The sequence below is a fragment of the Marmota flaviventris genome, chromosome 9, assembly GCF_047511675.1.
Source record: "Marmota flaviventris isolate mMarFla1 chromosome 9, mMarFla1.hap1, whole genome shotgun sequence".
Taxonomy (NCBI): Eukaryota; Metazoa; Chordata; class Mammalia; order Rodentia; family Sciuridae; genus Marmota; species Marmota flaviventris.
The window spans coordinates 3,140,272-3,159,555 of record NC_092506.1 but is presented as its reverse complement, the minus strand read 5'-3'; the positions used below and the strand labels follow the sequence as shown (position 1 = coordinate 3,159,555).

General features: G+C 63.0%; 1 protein-coding gene across 5 annotated transcripts in view; it reads left to right on the top strand.

Annotated features, from left to right (window-relative positions):
• Positions 1-18,344, top strand: part of Nadsyn1 (NAD synthetase 1) — a 28,603-nt gene extending 10,259 nt beyond the window's left edge. For all 5 annotated transcript variants that reach the window (XM_027944246.3, XM_027944248.2, XM_027944249.2 and 2 more), the window contains 16 exons: positions 400-451; positions 1,323-1,411; positions 1,588-1,705; positions 2,337-2,468; positions 5,054-5,128; positions 6,369-6,493; positions 6,956-7,004; positions 7,420-7,522; positions 7,858-8,026; positions 8,974-9,109; positions 10,418-10,524; positions 13,434-13,565; positions 14,298-14,367; positions 15,660-15,788; positions 16,333-16,509; positions 18,106-18,344. In XM_027944246.3, the coding sequence (XP_027800047.2) occupies positions 400-451; positions 1,323-1,411; positions 1,588-1,705; positions 2,337-2,468; positions 5,054-5,128; positions 6,369-6,493; positions 6,956-7,004; positions 7,420-7,522; positions 7,858-8,026; positions 8,974-9,109; positions 10,418-10,524; positions 13,434-13,565; positions 14,298-14,367; positions 15,660-15,788; positions 16,333-16,509; positions 18,106-18,156 (1,714 nt within the window). In that variant the 3' untranslated portion in view covers positions 18,157-18,344. The remainder of the gene's footprint in view (positions 1-399; positions 452-1,322; positions 1,412-1,587; positions 1,706-2,336; positions 2,469-5,053; positions 5,129-6,368; positions 6,494-6,955; positions 7,005-7,419; positions 7,523-7,857; positions 8,027-8,973; positions 9,110-10,417; positions 10,525-13,433; positions 13,566-14,297; positions 14,368-15,659; positions 15,789-16,332; positions 16,510-18,105) is intronic.
• Positions 18,345-19,284: the final 940 nt, after the last annotated feature.

The following is a 19,284-nucleotide window of genomic DNA, read 5'->3' as shown; positions in this document are numbered from 1 at the left end:
TGCAGGTTAACGGCCCGGGAGCTGATGGCATGGGTCAGCGTGCGGGTTAACGGCCCGGGAGCTGATGGCATGGGTCAGCATGCGGGCTAATGGCACGGGAGCTTTCCGTCACGGGCTGTGGCTGGGAACGCTGCACTAGAGAGCCACGCCCCCAGGATGGAGCTGCTGAGCTCAGGCCCACAGGCACAGCCGCTGCCCCGGAGGAGCGCCCAGGCAGCCGTCCACTTTGCTCCTTGCTGTCCTGTTTACCTTAGACAGGAGTCACAGTGCCGTGGAGGGCTGCCGGGCTCTGTGGACACCTGGGACACCTGGGCTGGGGGCCGTGTGCGTCTGTCCAGGCTGGAGGCCGTGCTCCGTCCGTGTCCCTTCCGGCCTCAGAGCTGCAGTGTTCCCTTCCAGGCACACAGAGGAGCACTTCCTCCCTCGGATGCTGCAGGACCTGACTCAGCAGGTGAGTCCTGCCCTGGACACTCGCCTCCTAGCCACACTCACCTCTGCCAGCTAACGGCGGGCTGCGTGGGCGGGAGCTCACGGACAGAGTCACAGGAGGCTCCGCGGCTGGCGTTAGAGGCAAACCAAGGAGGGACTTGGTGCCGAGCGCAGTGGGGTCTTGGGAGTCGCTTCTCCCCACCCCCACCCCCACCCCCACCGCTGCTCTCCTTCCCTCCACGAGGCAGGACCTGGCCTCTGCACCCTCACCCCTGGGAGGACTGTGTCAGATCTCCACTGAGTCCCCGGGGAAGGGGCTCTGGTGTCCCCTTGCTGCTGCATCTCTTGGATGAGGAGGGGGCGGGTGAGCTGCCGTGGTCGCAGGGCAGAGGCAGTCCTTGGCCAGCTTCCCTGCTGGACACCCACCTGAGGCGACCGGCGTGAAGGGGGACCTGTTCTGCGCTCGGCTCCAGAGGCTCCTCCTGGTTGCTTTGGGCCTGTGCGAGAGGTGGCTGCTTGCCTCGTGGTGGCCGAGGAGCAAGGACAGAGACAGGAAGGGGTCAGGGCAGTCCCCTTGAGGAGGGGATGGGAAGACTGGCTGGTGACAGTGTCCAGAGGGTGGAAGCGGAGCTCGGGGCTGTGAGTCAGAGCAGTGCCCTGCCCCTGAGCCACAGCGGCTCAGAGCACGGCTGTGGCTGTGCCTGGGGTGACTCGAGACCCTTAGGGATCGGCAGAGGAGGAGCCCTGGGCCGGCAGACCCTGGCCTGAGGACGACCCAGGGTGGGCTTGGCTCAGCGTGGTGGCCCTCGCAGAGGTCTCCTGGGACGTGTAGTGCTGGGGTCAGTACGCAGCCCAGACAGGATGGCCGCTGAGTCTGCCTTCTCCACCTGCAGGAGACGGTGCCATTTGGAGACGCGGTGCTGGCCACCCAGGACACCTGCATTGGGAGCGAGATCTGCGAGGAGCTCTGGACACCACACAGGTCAGCTGGGCCCTCTGCTATCCAGTCCATGACCTCACGTGGACCAGCAGGAGGACCTGGGGTTTGCAGATGTCCTGGGGTCACAGCTGCAGGGTGCTGAGTTGCTGAGGGGTAACTGGAGGGGCTGCCAGGGGCAGTTGAAGGAGCCCAGCTGGTCTTCTGTGCTTCTGCCACAGCCCACACGTGGACATGGGCCTGGACGGCGTGGAGATCATCACCAATGCCTCAGGCAGCCACCATGTCCTGCGCAAAGCCCACGCCAGGGTGGACCTGGTGACCATGGCCACCACCAAGGTAGGCTTGGAAGGGGCTGCTGGTGGACTGCCCAGGCCAGCCCTAGCCCAGAGCCTTCTGCAGCCTTGGCACCTAGGGCAGGGCCCGGCCAGGCATAGTGGGAATTTGGGGCCATGATTACGGCCTGTACTCAGGGAGCACAGGCTGCCGTCGTCCTGGGGCTCCCTTGAGTGGCCTTGCTAGCCCTCATGGTCCCCTGGGAATCAGGCTCTGTCAACACCTCTGGTTGGTGGGAGCCGGGACATGTCATCTGTCCTTGGTTTCAGGGAATACACAAAGGAGCGTCCTCGTGTCGGCCACTGTAGTGGGCACTTGAGCACAGCAAGGGACAGAGGCACTTGTCACTCCTGCGACAGGTTTCTTGCCGTGGGCTTGAACCTGGGCTCTGCCAGGCCGAGCACTGGGGTCAGTGCACCTCACTGTGGGGAGTGGAGGCATGCTGCCCACAGCCCGCGGCGGGGGGGTCCACGAGGACCCCGGCCGCTGGGCCGTCCTGCCACAGGCGCTGTGGGGAGGAGCTCTGGGTGACATGGGTGGGACAGGGAGAGTCTGGCACGGCCAGGCCTCCCCCGTGGGGCCTGTGGAGGTGAGGACGATGACCACCGCTGACCGTTCCCCTCTGCCTCTCCAGAACGGCGGGATCTACCTGTTGGCCAACCAGAAGGGCTGCGATGGCGACCGGCTGTACTACGACGGCTGTGCCCTGATCGCCATGAACGGGGGCATCTTCGCCCAGGGGTCCCAGTTCTCGCTGGACGACGTGGTAATGAGCGTGGTGCAGAGGGTGGTCTCACACCTCCCGGGTTGGTGCCTGGTTCAGGGGCACCTGTCCCAGTGGCCCACCTGTGGGTGGTGAGGGAGGACTGTGCCTGGGCACTGCTGGCTGGGCACCCAAGAGTGAGCTGGGCACAGCTTGCCGGTCACATGCACGGCTGGGGGCCATGCCACAGGCCACAGGGGTTGAACCTAGGCCATACTCACCCGATGGTGAGCCGCAGGCGCTGGACAGGCTCCGTGGAGATGTGGGGCTGGGCGATGCTGTGCCCTGCGGGATGCGAGGGGCTCCTTGGAGTGACTCTCAGCAGGTGGACGGAAACCTCTTCTTAGGGATGACAGGCGTGGAGCCCGGTGCCATATTGGAGACTAAGGGCCCTGTGTCTGGCTGAGGACATTGTCCCCTGGAACAGAGGGGTCCTTTAAGGTGCGCGGTTTTCCAGGACAGTGCGTGTTAACATGAGGTCTCACCCACAGTGCCCTGCGCTCCAGGGAGCAGTGGAGACCCATCCCTCTGGTGGGGCAGGGGCTCTTTGAGCTCACAGATGGCAGCGGTGAGGGCCAGGTGCCCAGGGTGCTCACGAGTGCCCTTACCACCCCGAGGGCATGCAGAGACGGCAGCTGGACCTCGCTGCAGCCGGTCACCGCTCAGAGAAGGTCCACAGCCTCGCGGGGCCACGACAGTGTGTTGAGTCACATTAGATGTCAGTTCCTTTCCTGCAGGGTCTGGGGAGGGTCCAGGCTCACCTCGAGTCTTTGGCGCTGCCTTGGGCAGCTGTGCCGTGGGAGCAGCTCACAGAGGCTGGTGTGCGGAGTCTCCCGGGACCGCCCAGGCGGGCGTGAGGTGTGAGCAGCGCTCAGGCCGCCATGCTTCCTCTGCGCTCCGGGCAGCAAGCGGGCTCCTCCTGTAGCCGCCTCGGGCTCTCAGGGGGACGCACCTCACAGCAGCCTGTGAAGGTCACCCCAAGAAGAATCCCTCGTGTTTGGGGGGTTTCCTGCCCACAGCACTTGGGCCAGCTTTGGCAGTCTCTGCTTGGTGCCTGGGGACCTTCCTCTACCCTTGGGGTCTTCTGGGCATGTCCTCCGAGTTCTGCTTTCCAAGCGGCAGCGTCCTGGAGGCCTGGTCAGTTGGCGCTAACCACAGCATAGGTGGAAAGATGGGTTCAGGCCCCTCCTACTGCAGGAATGCTGGGCACTGCCTGCCAGTCAGGTGGCCTGGCCGAGAGCCTGTCCACATGTCCAAGCCACAGGCTTCTTTGCAGCCCACCCCTGGCTGGCACCTTGGAGGCCCTGCAGTTCCCGGCCCCCGGATAATCCTCGGCATCTGCCTTGAGCAAGGAGGTGATTCCCAGCGCGTGGAATCCCCCGGCTACTACAGTTCCCACCTCTGACCTTGTCCACAGCTTCAGGGACAGGCAGGAGAGAGTGACCGGCCTGCGGCACGGGGTGTGGCAGAGCCGTCCTCAGGCTGAACGCAGAGGCTGGGCCTCCAGGCTGCCCTCCGTGACTCCGGGCCACGAGCCAGCTTCTCAGAGCCACCCGGCGCCCTCGCTGCGGGCAGCTGGCCTGTCCGTCCTGCCAGGCCCTCACCCCTCAGTTCTGGTCTCAGGTGTCTGGCTCCCTGGATACTCCGGTGCGACGGGTCACCTTTCATGAAAAAGGCACCATGCGGCCCTGGTTCTCTGTGGCTTGTGCCTCCCTGTGCTTCGGGGTCTTCTCTGTGGTGCTGGGGATGGAACCCTGGGCCTCGGGCCAGCCCCAGCCCCCCGTCCTTTCAGGGGATAGCAGAGAGCCCCGGGGCATGGGGACCCCTAGTTTGCTTCCTCTTGATGAGTGTCTTCCAGCTTGAGTAGGGCCCACTGTTCAAGGTAGAGGGAGCCAGGGGCCAGCCAGGTGACCACAGTGTCCCACGTCACCCAATGGGGAACAGAGGCTGTTGTTGCTGTCCCATGCTTGTGTTTGAAGTGTCAGATTCTAGGAATGTCATGTGACTGTGATGTCTGTTCATAAAGAAAGGAATGATATCTGAGTTAAAACCTCTTTTCTGCTCCATGTCACAAGTAGCAGACTCCACAATGAGCCAGAGCAGGTGACCTCCTGGACACAGGCTCACCAGGTCAGGGCCCAGGCATGGTGGCCAGGGCTCTGGCTCCACCTCTGCCAGGCCCCACTGCACCTTCCCGTGTTGGTTTCCTTCTCAGGCTGCCTCTGCTCATGGGCATAGGATGGCCGCAGCAGCTCCAGCCATCTCATCTCCACCTGGCTGTGTCCAGAGTGTCTTTTGCACAAGAAAGGCGCTTCCCTGGAAGTCCCTGCATGTGCTTACTGGCAGAGTTGCGTCTCATGCTGGGATTGGTGGATCACTAGCCAGGGCCTGAAAGCAGCAGAGGCTCTGGTGGAAACAGAGGAAGGGTCTAGGTTGGCAAGGATGCTTTTCACCCTGTCCCTGGGCCCCAGGAGTCACAGGTCCCAGGCTCTCTGTAGATGTGACTCGTCCACACAGCACAGTGACCAAGGCAGTTACATGTAGGGGAAAGAAACGGAAGGAAACGTGCTTCTCTGGAATCTCCCCAGGAGGTGCTGACGGCCACCCTGGACCTGGAGGACGTCAGGAGCTACAGGGCAGAGATCTCCTCCCGAAACCTGGCGGTGAGTGCTCAGCGAGCCCCTGCGGGGAGCCTGCCCAGTCCTGGAAGGGGCCCGGGAGGTGGCCAGGGCTCACTGCAGCTGTGCGGGGCAGCTGCAGGGTGTGGACATGCAGCGGGAGCTCGGGGCTGCGGAGGGGCCGAAGGACCTGGAGGCCGGCCTGAGTCCTGGGCGCGGGCAGCACGGTGAGGTCAGGGCAGCAGAGGCTGAGGGTTGGCCCCTGGGGGCTGTGACACGGGGACAGACATGGGAGCAGCCTGGGAAGCCAGAAGGCCCCACACGGGGGCAGCAGCCAGGGCAGGCAGGACGGGCAGGCAGCACAGCCAGGGTGAGGTCCGGGGTGAGCCAGCGTGTCCAGGACTCCTGAAGGTGAGCACGGTCCCTCGCCCTGGCCCCCCAGTCCTATGGCCAAGGACCCAACCCCACATTCCTAAGATGCCATCACCCACAGGCCACCAACCAGTGGTCACTGTGACTGGGCGACTCTGCAGGCAGCCCAGAAGTGTGCAGCTCAACGTGGGCACAGCCGCTGTTTGGAAACCGCCTTACGAGGCGCGGTGCCCACACCTGTCCCCCGCCCAGCCCAGCCCCGTGGGGTTTCCCTGTATTCCTGGAGTCGCATAACGTGGGGTCGATGCTAGAGCATCTCCAGCACCCCGGGCAGCAGCTGTCCCCTGAGTGTTCACCCTGCCCCGTCCCCAGCCTCTGTCTGCAAGGACCTGCTACCCCGCACACGTCACAGGGTGGGGTCAGACCAGGCGTAGCCTCACACCTGCTGCCGTCACCAGCAGAGCTCCACTCGCCTGCGGCAGGGCACATGTTTGAGCCGCGCTCCTCCTCACGGCTGCGTATTGCTCCACCCGGGCAGGGACCCTGGTGCTCACCCTCCACCACTGAGGGCACTTGGGGCACTAGCCTGTGTCCATTAGGAACAGTGTTGCCTGACGTCCACATGCAGGTGTTGGGACACTCATGTCTGTCCCCTTGGGTCACATACTCAGGAGTGACCCCGGGGGCTCGTGTGGTGACTCTTGTGTAGCCCCAGGGCTGCCAGGCTGTTCCTGAGCCCTGCACCATTTCCGTTCCCACCAGCAGGGAGCGGCTGCCATGTCTTGGGCCCTGACCGGCGCTGGCCACCGCCTGCTGCTCGGGTTCCAGCCCTCCCAGTCTCCCCGAGGGCTTGGTCTTTGTTCCCCGGCTTCCTGATGGGGGACCTCACTTTGTCTTGAACGTCCATCAACAGGCCAGCAGGGTGAGCCCCTACCCCAGAGTGAAGGTGGACTTTGCCCTCTCGTGCCACGAGGACCTGCTGCAGCCCGTCTCTGAGCCCCTGGAGTGGAAATACCACAGGCCGGAGGAGGAGATCAGGTGGGCAGCCCCCGGCAGGGATCCCCTCACTCGTGTGGCCGCGTCGCCCAGCAGCTGCCGCCATTTGCACTGGGGTGGGGTGGCACCGCGTGCGCCCAGTGGGTCTTCAGAGCCTGGGGTGGACGCTGGGCTCCAGGACTCTGCCTCATTGGGGCCGAGGGTCTGGATGCTGGAGCTGGAGAGACTGAGCTCATCTCCTGGGCCAGTAGTGTCCTTGAGCTGCATCCTTGGGCACAAAGGTGCCGTCCTCTGAGTCTCGGTGTCCCCATTTCAAAAGGGGACACTAGTGATACGTGTCTCCCAGGCTTGTTTCAGACCTGAGAAGCCCTAATTCCCATCAGGTATTTGCAATGGAGGCCGGGGCCTGGCGAGAGCCAGCCCTGCTGGGCAGATCTCCCCCGGGGAACCTGCGCAGGTGGGCTGCTCGGGTGCCCCAGACTCAGCGCTCTTACTGCCCTGCAGCCTCGGACCCGCCTGCTGGCTCTGGGATTTCTTGAGGCGAAGCCACCAGGTAGGTGCCCCGTGTCCACTGCTTGTTCTGCTGGGTGGCCTGCGTCAGTCTGGGACAGGCTTGGGATTCTTTTCTGTGCATGCAGCTAAAGGTGCTGCCTGGCGCAGCCGTCTGCACTGGCTGGACGCCAAGTGGGCCCGGCCGGCTTGGCCACGGGAGCCTGGCGGGACTGTCTGGGCGTTCGGAGCTCCGAGGCCCACGTTGTGCTAGTTTGTGGCCATGCTGGTCTGTGATGCCCTGTGGAGAGTCAGCTCAGGCCCGCGAACACCTTCCCTCCTTCTGCACGTGGTGGGCATTTTCCTACCAGGCGGAGCCCTCTGTCAGGCCTGTCGGTGGGCAGGGCTGGGCTGCGCTTCGGGCACGCTGCTGTGTGTCGGGAGCTTGGCTTACCCTGTGCCCGGCTGGCCCGTTTCAGGCCGGGTTTCTCCTGCCCCTGAGCGGTGGTGTGGACAGTGCGGCCACTGCCTGCCTCGTCTACTCCATGTGCTTCCAGGTCTGCGAGGCCGTGAGGGACGGAAGTAGGTGATGTCCTTGACCCGGGAGCTCCGGGGTGGGCGGTCGTGGCATAGTGGGTGAAGGAGGCTTTGTGGCCGTGTGCAGAAGTCAGAGCCCAGGGACAGCAGGACACTCAGGTCCTTTCCTGGGCTTGTTGCTGCTGTGGCTCTGACTGCAGAGTCCTCATGACTAAGCCTGTTGCCGTCCGTGACAGTGAGGCCCTGTGGGGGGAACACGTTTTGGGGACTGTGCAGGTGCCCGGGGATGTCTTGGGATTCCATTGAGTTCCCTGGGGATAGCCTGGGATTGGCTGGACATTCACAGCGACTTCTACTCTTTCTGATCTGGTGGTTTTCAGATCAGCAAGTGCTGGCCGATGTCCAGGCCATCTTGAACCAGAACAGCTACATCCCCCAGGACCCCCGGGAGCTCTGTGGACGCCTGCTGACCACCTGCTACATGGCCAGCGAGAACTCCTCCCAGGAGACCTGCAGCAGGGCCAGAGAGCTGGCCCAGCAGATCGGAAGGTAGACTCGGTGGTGCGAGCACAGGCAGGCAGCGGTGGCCAGGAGCCAGCTGTGGACACCCGTGGCTGCACTGTCCCTCAGTGGGTCTAGCTGCCCTTGGTTTGAGCCAGTCCTCTGCCCTCCCTGGTCCTCGACAGCCTCCCGTCTCCGCCTCCTTCCCTCCTCCATGCCCAGGGCAGCCTCCTCACCTCCAGTGAGCACCAGGGCACAGGAGTGGCCTACGGAAGGCATGGCTCCCGCCCCTCCCCCCAGCACCTGCTCACAGGCTGCCCTGACTGCCTCCTCCTCGGGCAGCTCTCCTCGAGGATGGTGGGGAAGGCGAGGCGTGGCCGTTCAGAATGGCCCACTTACGCTGACTCCTAGGGAGAAAGGAGGAGCCGCCGCGCCCCATTTGCTGAGCTCCGCTAAAGGCTGCCCCCCCAGCAGTCCCACCGTCCCACCCCTGGTGTAGTGGAGGAGACAGGAGCAGGGGCCTGAGCAGGGGCTGGAACAGGAATGACCACGGCTCAGCTCCCACGGTCGCCGAGAGGCAGAAACAGCCCAGCCCCACCTGCAGACAGGGAAGAGGCAGAGTGCGGTGGGAAAGGGAGTGTCACTCAGCCACACGAAGGGCACACGTCGACCCGCGCCACATGCGTGTGAGCCTTCAAGTCACTGTGAGCCGGGAACCCAGATTCAAAAGCTGCCGAAGGCCTCCTCCGTGTGGCTCTGCCTGTGTGGAAGGTCCTCATCAGGCAGAGCCCAGAGTCAGAGAGGAGCGGGAGTGACCCTGGCGGGGTCAGGCTTCCAGGTGCCGGAGCCCTGCACCTGCATGACAGTGACGTCACGTGATGCCGTGAATGCACCAGATACCCTGGGTCACGCACGGTGGCCAGGGCCAGTGGAATGTGTTTTTCACAGGTGTGCGTATGCGCACTGCCCCCCATGCTGGTCCTTTCTCCTTCCAGCCACCACATCAGCCTCAACATGGACCCAGCTGTGAAGGCCATCTTGGGCATCTTCCGCCTGGTGACGGGGAAAAGTCCTCTATTTGCAGTTCATGGAGGAAGCAGCAGGGAAAACCTGGCCCTGCAGAATGTGCAGGTGACTCCACTTCTGAGGGGAGTGGGGCACAGGAAGCCCTGGGGACTGCTGGTGCTGGGGTCAGTAGCCTTGTGCCTCGCTGGGGACACTAACCACACAGGCATGAGGACGCGGCTGCCGGCTGAGCACGTGCTCATCTAAGAGGGCACAGGGTTATAAGAGTGTGCGTGTACGCACAGGTGTGCACGGATATGCCTGAATATGTTGTGTGTGCATGGGTGTGAGTGTGCTATGTGTGTGTAGCTGTGCGTGGAGTGTACGCACAAGCACATGAACATGTGTGTGCAGTGTGTGTGCGTGTGTGTTAGTGTATGTGCCAGAGTAGGAGTCTCTGTTCCTGCATGTGTGAGCACATGGAGGCATGTGTGTGTGGGCATGTGTGAGCATGTGTGTGCATAGGTGGCATGTGCATGCTTGAGAGTTTTCCATGGTGCTTGTGAGTGTGCAGGAGTGTGTGAGCACAAGCATGCTCATAATTAAGGGTGTGCCGGGAGTGAACATGGGCATGTGTGTGTTACTGTGTGGCACAAGCATGGCATGATTGTGTATGGGAATGCAAAAGTATGTGCAGGAGTGTGTGAGCATGGGCTTGTGTGTGAGAGTGTTCAAGGTTGCTTAGGGGTGCGCGAGGGCTCGGGGAGAGCAGGAGAGTACAGGAGCGTGAGGGGCTTGGGGTGTGCAGGGGCGAGCAGGAGGTGCAAGGGCTCGGGGTGCTCAGGGGTGAGTAGGAGTGCACGGGGGCTCAGGGTGTTCAGGGCGAGCAGGAGCGCGAGGGCTCGGGGTGCGCAGGGCGAGCAGGGGCGCGAGGGCTCGGGGTGCTCAGGGGTGAGCAGGAGTGCACGGGGGCTCAGGGCTCGGGGTGCGCAGGGCGAGCAGGGGCGCGAGGGCTCGGGGTGCGCAGGGCTGTGCAGGGGCAATCAGAGCAGCCCTGCTCCTGCCTCTTGGGCTGCTGCCCTCGAGTTGGGTGCTGCTTATCAGTGGAGGCAGAAGAGGCCCCAGGCGCCACTGCTCCAGGCTGTCATGTCCCCGTCCCCTCTCCTGTGCGTGGATGGCCTGTCCCCTCCAGAAATGCCAGTGGTGAGGAATGAGGAGGCCCAGGTCCTCCGTCTTTGGAGAGCAGGCCCCTAAGAGCTCTGCAGGCTGGCCTGACGGGACGCCTCAGGGGCCTTCCCTGCAGGAGGACGCCCCCGAGCCAGCTTCCCCCTGGAGGCCTTGCCGGGACCTGCTCCTGGGCCGGGATGGGGTCAGGGTGCAGCACACCTGTCCCGGGTTTCGCTGGGTGACTCTTCCTTCCCTCCTGTTGCCCAGGCTCGGATCAGGATGGTCCTCGCCTACCTGTTTGCTCAGCTGAGCCTCTGGTCCCGGGGCGCCCGTGGGGGGCTTCTCGTGCTCGGATCTGCCAACGTGGATGAGAGGTATGGTGGTGTGGCGGGTGTGCAGCGGTGGGCTCCTGGACATCCCTGATCTCAGGGTGACATGCCTCCAGAGGCAGCCTCCCCCAGCACCCGGCTGGTTCTCGCAATATCCACACAACACCCAGGGAGGAGCCGTGTTACCCCATGGCTCGGGGAGTCTGGTGCCCACAGCAACGTGGTGTCCCAGAACGTCAGGACCCTGGAGGGTGCAGATTGGCTGGACGTTGCTGTCCCTCTGGCCCATGCCCGCCCGCCCTGCCCCAGCCTGTTTCCTCCCTCCACGATGCTCACTGGGGCTGTGCCCCACCCTGATCCAGGGCCTGCTGCTCCTAGGTATTCAACGGTGACCGATGCCACTTCTTTGCCTGTAGTTTTCACCTCCAAACTCAACGGCTCATTTGTTATATGGACTGAAAAATAGTCCCTTCCTCACATTGTCCAGATAAACCAGGCTGGTCTCAGGCTTAGCGGGGGGAGCTGAGCCGTCTTCCCAGCCGAGGTTCCCTCTTCCCTGAGGTGAGCTCCAGGCCGCTCAGCTCTTCTCTTATCAGCTGAGGAATCTCAAGAACTTTGTCATCTACCCATCTGTCAGTTCTTGCATCAACCTGTCCATCCATCAATGGACCCACCTGTCTCCCATTCCATGCATACATCTGACCACTCGTCCGTCCATCCATCCATCCATGCATCCATTTGTCCATCCATCTGAGCGCCTGGCCACTCACGTACCCACTCACCCATCCATCTGCTCATCCTTCATCCTCCAATCCACCCACCCACCCCCCGTCCCCCGGTCCCACCCCCATACATACCCTTCCACCCGCCCCTTCCCACCCACCCTTCACCTACAGTCTGTCAAATCTTTCTACACCCTTGCAAGTCTGCAGATGTCTGTTAAGTCCTACTTTCTAAGCTTTTGGATCCTAATTTATGTCCCCTGTGTCTGGTAAACCCTGCCCTCCTTGTGCTGTTCTGTTCGTGCCTCTCTGTCGCCCCAGTGCTGTGTGGAGGGCACTGTTTCCTGGGGGCTGACGGCGGGGGTGTCCTGGGAGCACCGTGCTGCCCAGAGAGGACGAGAGCGGCCGTCTGTGAAGGGTGTTGCTGGACATCTCCCCCCACGCTGTCTGCCCTCCTTTTTTCTTTTGTTACTAAACATTTTACCAAGAAGCAAGCGTCGTCCCAGGGCGGGGCGCACTCCAGACTCACAGGTCCTGGGTGAATGTGGGGAAGACAAGGTGGCGCACTCAGGGCGTTTGAGGGCCGCCCGTCCCCGTCCAGCTCCCGCTGCTCCGTCCTCCTCCAGGCACACGGGCCCCGCGCTGAGCCGACCTTCCTCTGTCGGGTCCCATGACAGGGTCCCACGGTGCCGCCTGCCGTTGGACTCCTGAGTGTGCCGGGCCTGTTTTTACCTGCTGTACCCCACTCCTTCTTCTCGCTCCCGACAGCCCTCTCTCCTGCGCTCTCCAGGGCAGACGCGGGTGGACATTTCTGTAGTGCTGAGCTTCAAGGGTGTTTAATTCTAGTTGTTCCTCCTGCCTCTGACTGTGCTCCTGGCTCCGCAGCCTGGGTGTGCTCACTGCGCCCTGTGGTCCCCTGTCGTGGGTCTTCTTGGTGTTGTGAACAAAACACAAAAGCAGCTCCTGTGTCACCCTGCCCCGTGTCACCTTGCCCGTGTCACCCTGCCCCGTGTCACCCTGCCCCGTGTCACCCTGGTGGAGGCAGACAGACAACAGCATGTGGCACGTGTGCACAGTGTCTGCAGAGAGAGCTCGAGGGGCGGGCGGTGGGAGGCTCCGTCGAAGCCCTCGGCCGGGGGCCCCCTGGGACTGGAAAGGCCTGCGGGAGGGGCAGACACAGCTCACGGAGGGGCCCACACAGAGCCCTGGGGTGAGGCCATGTCAGGATTAGAGGCTGTCGTTGTCCCCTAGAAAGCCAAGCGTGGGAGACTGAAAGACCTGCTGGGCAGGTTGGGGGGACGGTGGGGTGGGGGTGCAGCGACTCGAGACAGGCCTTTCCAGGGGTCACACTTGAAGGAGAGGGCAGCTGCAGGAGTGGCTGGGCAGCCTGGGGACAGGAGAGGACATTTCCTTGTTTTAAGTTGCCAACGGGAAAGGCCAGTGGACAGAGCAGGGCGGTGAGGCAGGAGAGCAGAGACCAGGCGAGGGGCAGGCTCTGCTGGGAGCCACCAGCCTCCACTGCCACAGAGGGCCACGGGAGGGCACAGAGGGGCACTGAGGGGTGTGAGGGTCCACTCTGAGAGGCTTTTTCCCCATGAAGGAGGAGGAACTGGCACCGCACTAGGGTGGGGGGAGCAAGGGGTGACACGTGGGGAGGGGACAAGACGCTGCCTTGAGACAGGTGATGGCAGGTGGGGCCGCGAGACCTGGAGGCAGGGTGTCTCCTCTGCAGCCGTCTGTGCCGCGGGGACCGCTCCAGGCTGGGTGGTGGCGCTGCTAAGCAGGGGTGGGTGGCAGAGCGGAGGAGAGGCGGCAAGGGGCGGCCACGGGCAAGGTGGGCAGAGGCCTACAGGCTCCAGGTCCTGGTGAGTGGCACGTCAGAGGCTGTGACAGTGACAGACGCTGACAGAGAAGGCTGAGGAACCCAGAGGCCAGGTCCCTCCGGCCTCAGCCTGCAGAGGCCAATGCTGGCGACTCCCAAATCTGCTTCCCAGCCGCGAGGACGTCCTGGCCTCCCGGTGCCTCTGTGAGGCCTCTGCAGTCCCTGCCCCCTTGGCCGTCTGTCCCAGCTATGCCACCTTCTCCAGGAGCCTGGAACCCGCCAGGCTCCTGGAAGAAGCAAGTCCGCTGATGTCCAGAGTTGGTGGCATCTGCAGCCTGACCGCGTGCCCTGGGGATCTCGGGTTCTCCCAGCCAGTCTGTCCCTGTCTCCCCGCCCCCTCTCTCCTGAAGCCTCCTCGGCTACCTCACCAAGTACGACTGCTCCAGCGCAGACATCAACCCCATAGGGGGGATCAGCAAGACGGACCTGAGGGCCTTCGTCCAGTTCTGCATGGAGCGCTTCCGGCTTCCCGCCCTGCAGGGGTGAGTGTGCGCCAGCACGCCACAGCGGCTGCTCCTGAGCCACTGGGGTCTTGCCAGCCCAGCCCAGGGCCACCCTCACCACCACCCAGACACCTTCTGTAGCTCCCTATCACCTGGGGAAAGAGTCCTGCCCTTCAGCCGGACACTGGGGTCCCATGACCAAGCCACTGCTTCCTACACAGGCCGGCTCTGCCCTCCTGTCCTCTCCACTCTTCTCCCACCACCTAAGGCGGGGGGACTGATGCGGGTACTTAGCAGGCACCTGCCCCTTATGGCGTCTGCTGAATTGACTGGCATCCAGGCTGTCCGGCTCACTGCGTCCTCCCCAGGCCCAGGCCGCCTTCTCCTTGCCCCAGTGAGGACTGGGGCAGTCTTGTCCCCAGGGGCATTGGGCAGTGGCTGAGGCATTTTTAGTTGTCCCAAGGCTGTGTTGCTAGCAGCTCCCGGGTGCAGGCCAGGGGGCTCCTAAATGCCCTGCAGCACACAGGACCCCTCAGGTCTGCCCGGCCCCAGGTGAGACTGTGCTGAGGAGAGGCACGTGGCTGCCCTCCTGCCATCAGCCCATCACGGTCAGGTCACAAAGCCCCAAGAACGTCCACTCGCCTCTGCCCAGGGAAACCCTGGCGTGGCTCTGCCTGCTGCCCACCTGCCGGGTCGGGTGGCCTGGGGCTTCCTCCCAAGGCTCAGGAGCCCATCCACACTGTGGTGACCAACCCGTGTTCTTGGCCACAGCATCCTGTGTGCACCGGCCACCGCGGAGCTGGAGCCCTTGGCCAACGGACAGGTGTCCCAGACGGATGAGGTAAGGGCTCTCTCGTGGCAGGCTTCTCCCACGCCCCATGGCCTGTGTGGCAGGGCGGGCTCCTTCACAGCCTCTCTCTGCCCAGGAGCCCGTGCACCCTTGCCACGTCCCGGCCTAAGCTCAGGGACCCAGCGTCAGTCCCCCCCTGGCCTTTGACACTTTGGTGGCTTTCTCACTGCGAGGGGGGCCCAGGAGAGGGGTGACAAAGTAGGTAGGGAGGGGACCACCATGGCAGGCTGAGGGACGCAGATCCCTCACAGAGGGTGGGACCTCTGGTTTAGAGCAACCTCATGCTGACCGGTGGCTGTTGGGCCCTTGCTGAAGGACATCACCAGACCCCGCAGCCTCTTGGTCACCAGACCTGCCCCATGTCTTCTTCGGGGAGGTTGAGGCCCTAGTGCAGGGCTGCCAGCTTCGGTGGGTGGGGTGAGGAAGGTCTGCGTTCCGGCGCTACTTGTTGATTAGATTGTTCTTTTCCCCTGTGAATTGTCTTGGCGTCCTTGTTGAAATGAGTTGATTGTGAATGTGTGGGTTTATTTCTGGACTTGGAGTTCACTTCCGTCAGTCTCTGCATCTGTCTACACCAGTTCCTCACCATCTTGACTATTGTTGCTTTGTGGTAAGATTTGAAATAAGGAAGTGTGAGTCCTCCAACTTTGTTGTTTCTTCAAGATAATTTTGGCTACTGTGGGTTCTTAAAATTTTCATATGAATTTTAAGATACAGTTGGCAATTTCTGCAAAAAAACCCCCCAAAACAATAGCCTCTCCACTCCAGAGGCCACATCTGGCATCAAGGTGGGGCTGGGCTGAGACCCCACAAAGGCCCTGGGGGGAGCTCTTCCTGCCTCTTCTAGCTCTGGGGCCTCCGGGTGCCCTTGGCTTGTGGCCACATCGCTCGTCACTCTGTCCCTGCCTCTGTCTCAGAATGGCCTCTCCTCTTTCCTTGTGTCTCCTCTGACGCTTTATAAGGACTCTGTCTTGGGATTAGGACCCACCAGACACCAGGGTCATTTCATGACCTCGTTACACCTGCAAAGACCCTTTTTGCAAATAAGGTCCCCTTCACAGGAACCAGTGCTCAGGACATAGGCACATCCTTGGTGGCCCCAGCACTGTCCTGCGGTCCTAAAAGCCAAGTTGCACCTCCAGATTGGCCGGTGGAAGCTGGAAATGAAGCCAGTGTCCACTCCTGGCTCTTGAGGCAGCCTCACCTCCCTGGGCCTCTGCCCTCAACCGTGGGCCTCTCTGCCCTCTTTGGCCGTTGCCTGGAGTGACCTTTGCTCTCTGCAGGAGGACATGGGGATGACATACACGGAGCTCTCTGTGTTCGGGCGGCTCAGGAAGATTGCCAAGATGGGCCCCTACAGCATGTTCTGCAAGCTGCTCAGCATGTGGAGAGACACCTGCACACCTCGGCAGGTGAGGCCGTGCATGGTGTCACAGACGGAGCCACCCAAGGAGCACCCGAACAGAGGCACCTCCGGCCCACTGGGGCAGGCGAGCGTCCTGCCTCCCAGATACCACCTGTGCTGTGTGCTCTAGGCTCCTGGCCCAGTCTTTACCTTTGTCTGCCTTGTCACCAAGAGAGGCTCAGCCTCCCCAGTGACCGAGGAGGTGGCCCAGCCTCCTGTGAGCGCAGCACCGGGGCTCCAGGTCGGATCCTGCACACAGCGCTGTTTTGAGCTGTTGGGGCCAAAGCCCACAAGCGTGCTAGTCCCACAGAGCTGCCTGGGACCCTGTGGGGTGACTGTGGCTGCCCCGGCCTCCTGGGGCAGAATCGGCTGTTCTGCCGTGTTCACCTCAGCCAGTGCCAGCCCTGCCTGGTGTCCACAGCTGCCCTGAGGGAAGGCCCCGAGAGGGGCTGTGGCCCACCAGCCTTGTGTGCACGCCTCGTCCCACAGAGTGCCACTGCCTGGTGCTCTTCCCCTTTGCACCTCGACGCCCACACATCGCATGCCCACAGGTGGCCGACAAGGTGAAGCGGTTTTTCTCGAGGTACTCCCTGAACAGGCACAAGATGACCACGCTCACACCCGCTTACCACGCAGAGAACTACAGCCCTGACGACAACAGGTTCGACCTGCGGCCCTTCCTGTACAACACGCGCTGGCCCTGGCAGTTCCGGTGCATAGAGGACCAGGTGGGTGCGGCGGCCGCCTCCCCGGGAGCCACGGAGCCCGTCCTGCACGGAGGCAGGATGTGAAGGGGGCGCTTTGCTTGTGATCTATTTTGACGAAAGTCGTACACACGTTGGTGTGTACAGCGTGGCGTTCTGGACACGTGCCCGTTTTGGACTGGCCGGAGCAAGCTGTTCCGCCCGCAGCCCTCACGGCTCCGGCCCCGGGCGGTGAACACATTTTGCATCTGCCCCTGGCCCACGTGTGAGATGTGGCACCTTAGCGGCAGCCACCGCGCCACAGGACAGAGCTCCAGAGCCCCTTCTCCTGCCTGACCGCGTCCTGTGGTCGGCACCTCCTGCTCCTCCTACGGCCAGGAACCCGCTCTGCCCTTCTGTTGATGAGTTTGACTTTTCCACCTCCATGTGTGAGGGAGAGCCTGTGGTCCCCCTGTGCTGGGCCTGGCTGCTTTCACTGGACATGACATCCTGCAGGCTCGCCGGGTCCCACCGGAAGGACTTCCTTCCTGAGGCTGGGTGATATTCCACGGGGTCCACGTGCCACACTGCCTTGCCCAGCTGTCCACGGGCGGATGCTTAGGCTGGGGCCACACCATGTGCAGGGGACAACCGCGGTGGACACTGTGGTGCCGACGTCACCACACCGGCTGCCTTCTTTCCTGTGGCCACGTCCCTGTGGGACAGTGGGTCGCCCTCCCCTTTCTTTTTCCAGTTAGTAACAGAATAAAGGAAGGACTGATAGTCACTTAAACAAGGGCGCTCCTTCTCCTCTCCTTTTGCCAGGCCCCAGGCAGGAGCCCCAGAAAGCAAGTTAGCCGTGCCCAGCCCCGTCTCTGTGAGAGGCGAAAGTGGCCACTTCGTCCACACAGGGACATGTGGTCAGTTGTAAGTGCCCTGCTGACTAGAGCTTGACGAACCAGAAGGAGCCTTCGTGCCCAGAGCCTGGCAGGAGGCGCAGGTCTCTGAGCAGCTGGTGTGCAGACGGACGTGCCCTCCATCTGCCAGGCTGTCCCCATCAGGGATGGTTGGCCCCCGTGTCTGGAGATGCTTTGGGTTGTCATCACTGAGGGGGGCGTCCCCGCTTTGGCATCTAGTGGTGACCTGCAGGGACGCTGCTTATGGCCTATGGTGCCCAGGACGCCTTCCCTCCCAGCAGAGAATTGCTGGTCCCTGGCATCCGTGGTGCCGAGGTTGAAAGACACTGATGTTGGGGCCAGACGAGCCCCTGGACTTCACAGTTGCCAGGTAGAGATGCCGGGTCCAGCTGAGTGCAGTGGAGATGTGCTTCCTGGCGGAGTGACCTGGGGGTTTGGTGGAAGTCAGCAGGAGACACGGGGTGGCGGGCTGCGGAGCAGGGACTTGGGCAGGGCTCTGCTGCCCACACCCAGGTGCTGTCACTGGGTGGTGCCCATGCCCTGCATCCTGCAAGAGCCAGTGCCCACCTGCTCAGCCACCCCGGACACTGTGCTCCCTGTGCTGGGGTCGTGCGGGTTCCTTGGTGACCTGCGTTCTCAGAGGACACGGCTGGCCAACTCGGTGCTGGTGGGTGTGTTGGGGCAGCTGGTGCTTGGACACTGTTCTCACGGCCTCTCCCCTCAGGTCCTGCAGCTGGAGAAGAGAGCACAGAAGGACCTCGACGGCCTGGACTGACGGACAGCGCCTGCCAGAGGCCTCCCTCCCCGCAGCTCACTGTGACGCTGGCATCACTGTGACCAAGGACAGGGACACTCCCCACCTGGAGCCACTTGGCAAATCAGCCTTGATCGTTTTAAAGGCAGAGGGAACTTTCAATCTGATTCCTCTAAAAGAAGCTGAAATAAAGCCATCGGAGCCAGTTAGGAGGGCCTCTCTGGGGCTGGCATGGGCAGAGCAGGGTCCTGAGTGGAGACAGGGAGAGACCTCCTCCCACCCTCACCTTCCTTCCTGGCCTGGGCTCCCTGCACAGCTTCCTGCTGGGCACCTGGGAGCTGACCTTCCCTACCCATGTCCTGCAGGTCCAGGGATGAGGCTTGTCTGGCGGCCCCTGTCTCCGCTGGGCAGGAACCTCCAGGCCACTGCCTCCTCCTGTGTCCTGACCTTTGCCTACCGGAGCTGAGTGGCAGCTGCCTGGTCCACACCTGGTCCCCGTCCTGCGGGCTGCCTCCCTCTCTGGGTGCCTGAGTCCACTCGTGGAGTGGAGCAGCCGCTCCCTCCTCCCCACACCCTGTGTTCTGGAACCCTCTGCAGGGCTGGGCCCCAGGAGCCTGGGCCTCCCAGCCAGGCAGCGTGAAGCCACCTCTGCAGAGGAGGCTTTGGGGACGAGCGGAGCTGGTTTGGGTCTGCACCATCCCCCAGCCCAGCCCCACGGCCCAGAGAGCAGGGTGTCCAGGCCGCACTCGGAGCCCCCCTGGAGCCAGGGCCAGAGGCAGGGGAGAGCTGACCAGGAAGGAACGGAGGGGGCCCTGAGCAGGGCCTGGAACCTGGACCCTGCCCACTGGCCCGTGGTCTCCTGCGGGGTGGCCTTCCTTGCTGTCCTTGTGTGCGGCTCTTCTCCCTGCTTTGCTCTAAACCAGGAAGCCCCTCCTGATCGTGGCCACTGGGGCTGGCCCTCGCCCAGTCGGCAGGCTGGACCCTCTTGGTCCCGTCCTCCCGGCTGAGGCAGTGTGAGGTGGTGGCACCAGCAGAGCAGGGCATCTCAGCAGGGCCTCGCCCAGGAACGGCTCTCCAGCTGCAGGGTGGGCCACGCCCTGCCTGGGTGCCCCTGAGGGCACAGGGCCCTGGGGCAGCCTGGGGACACAC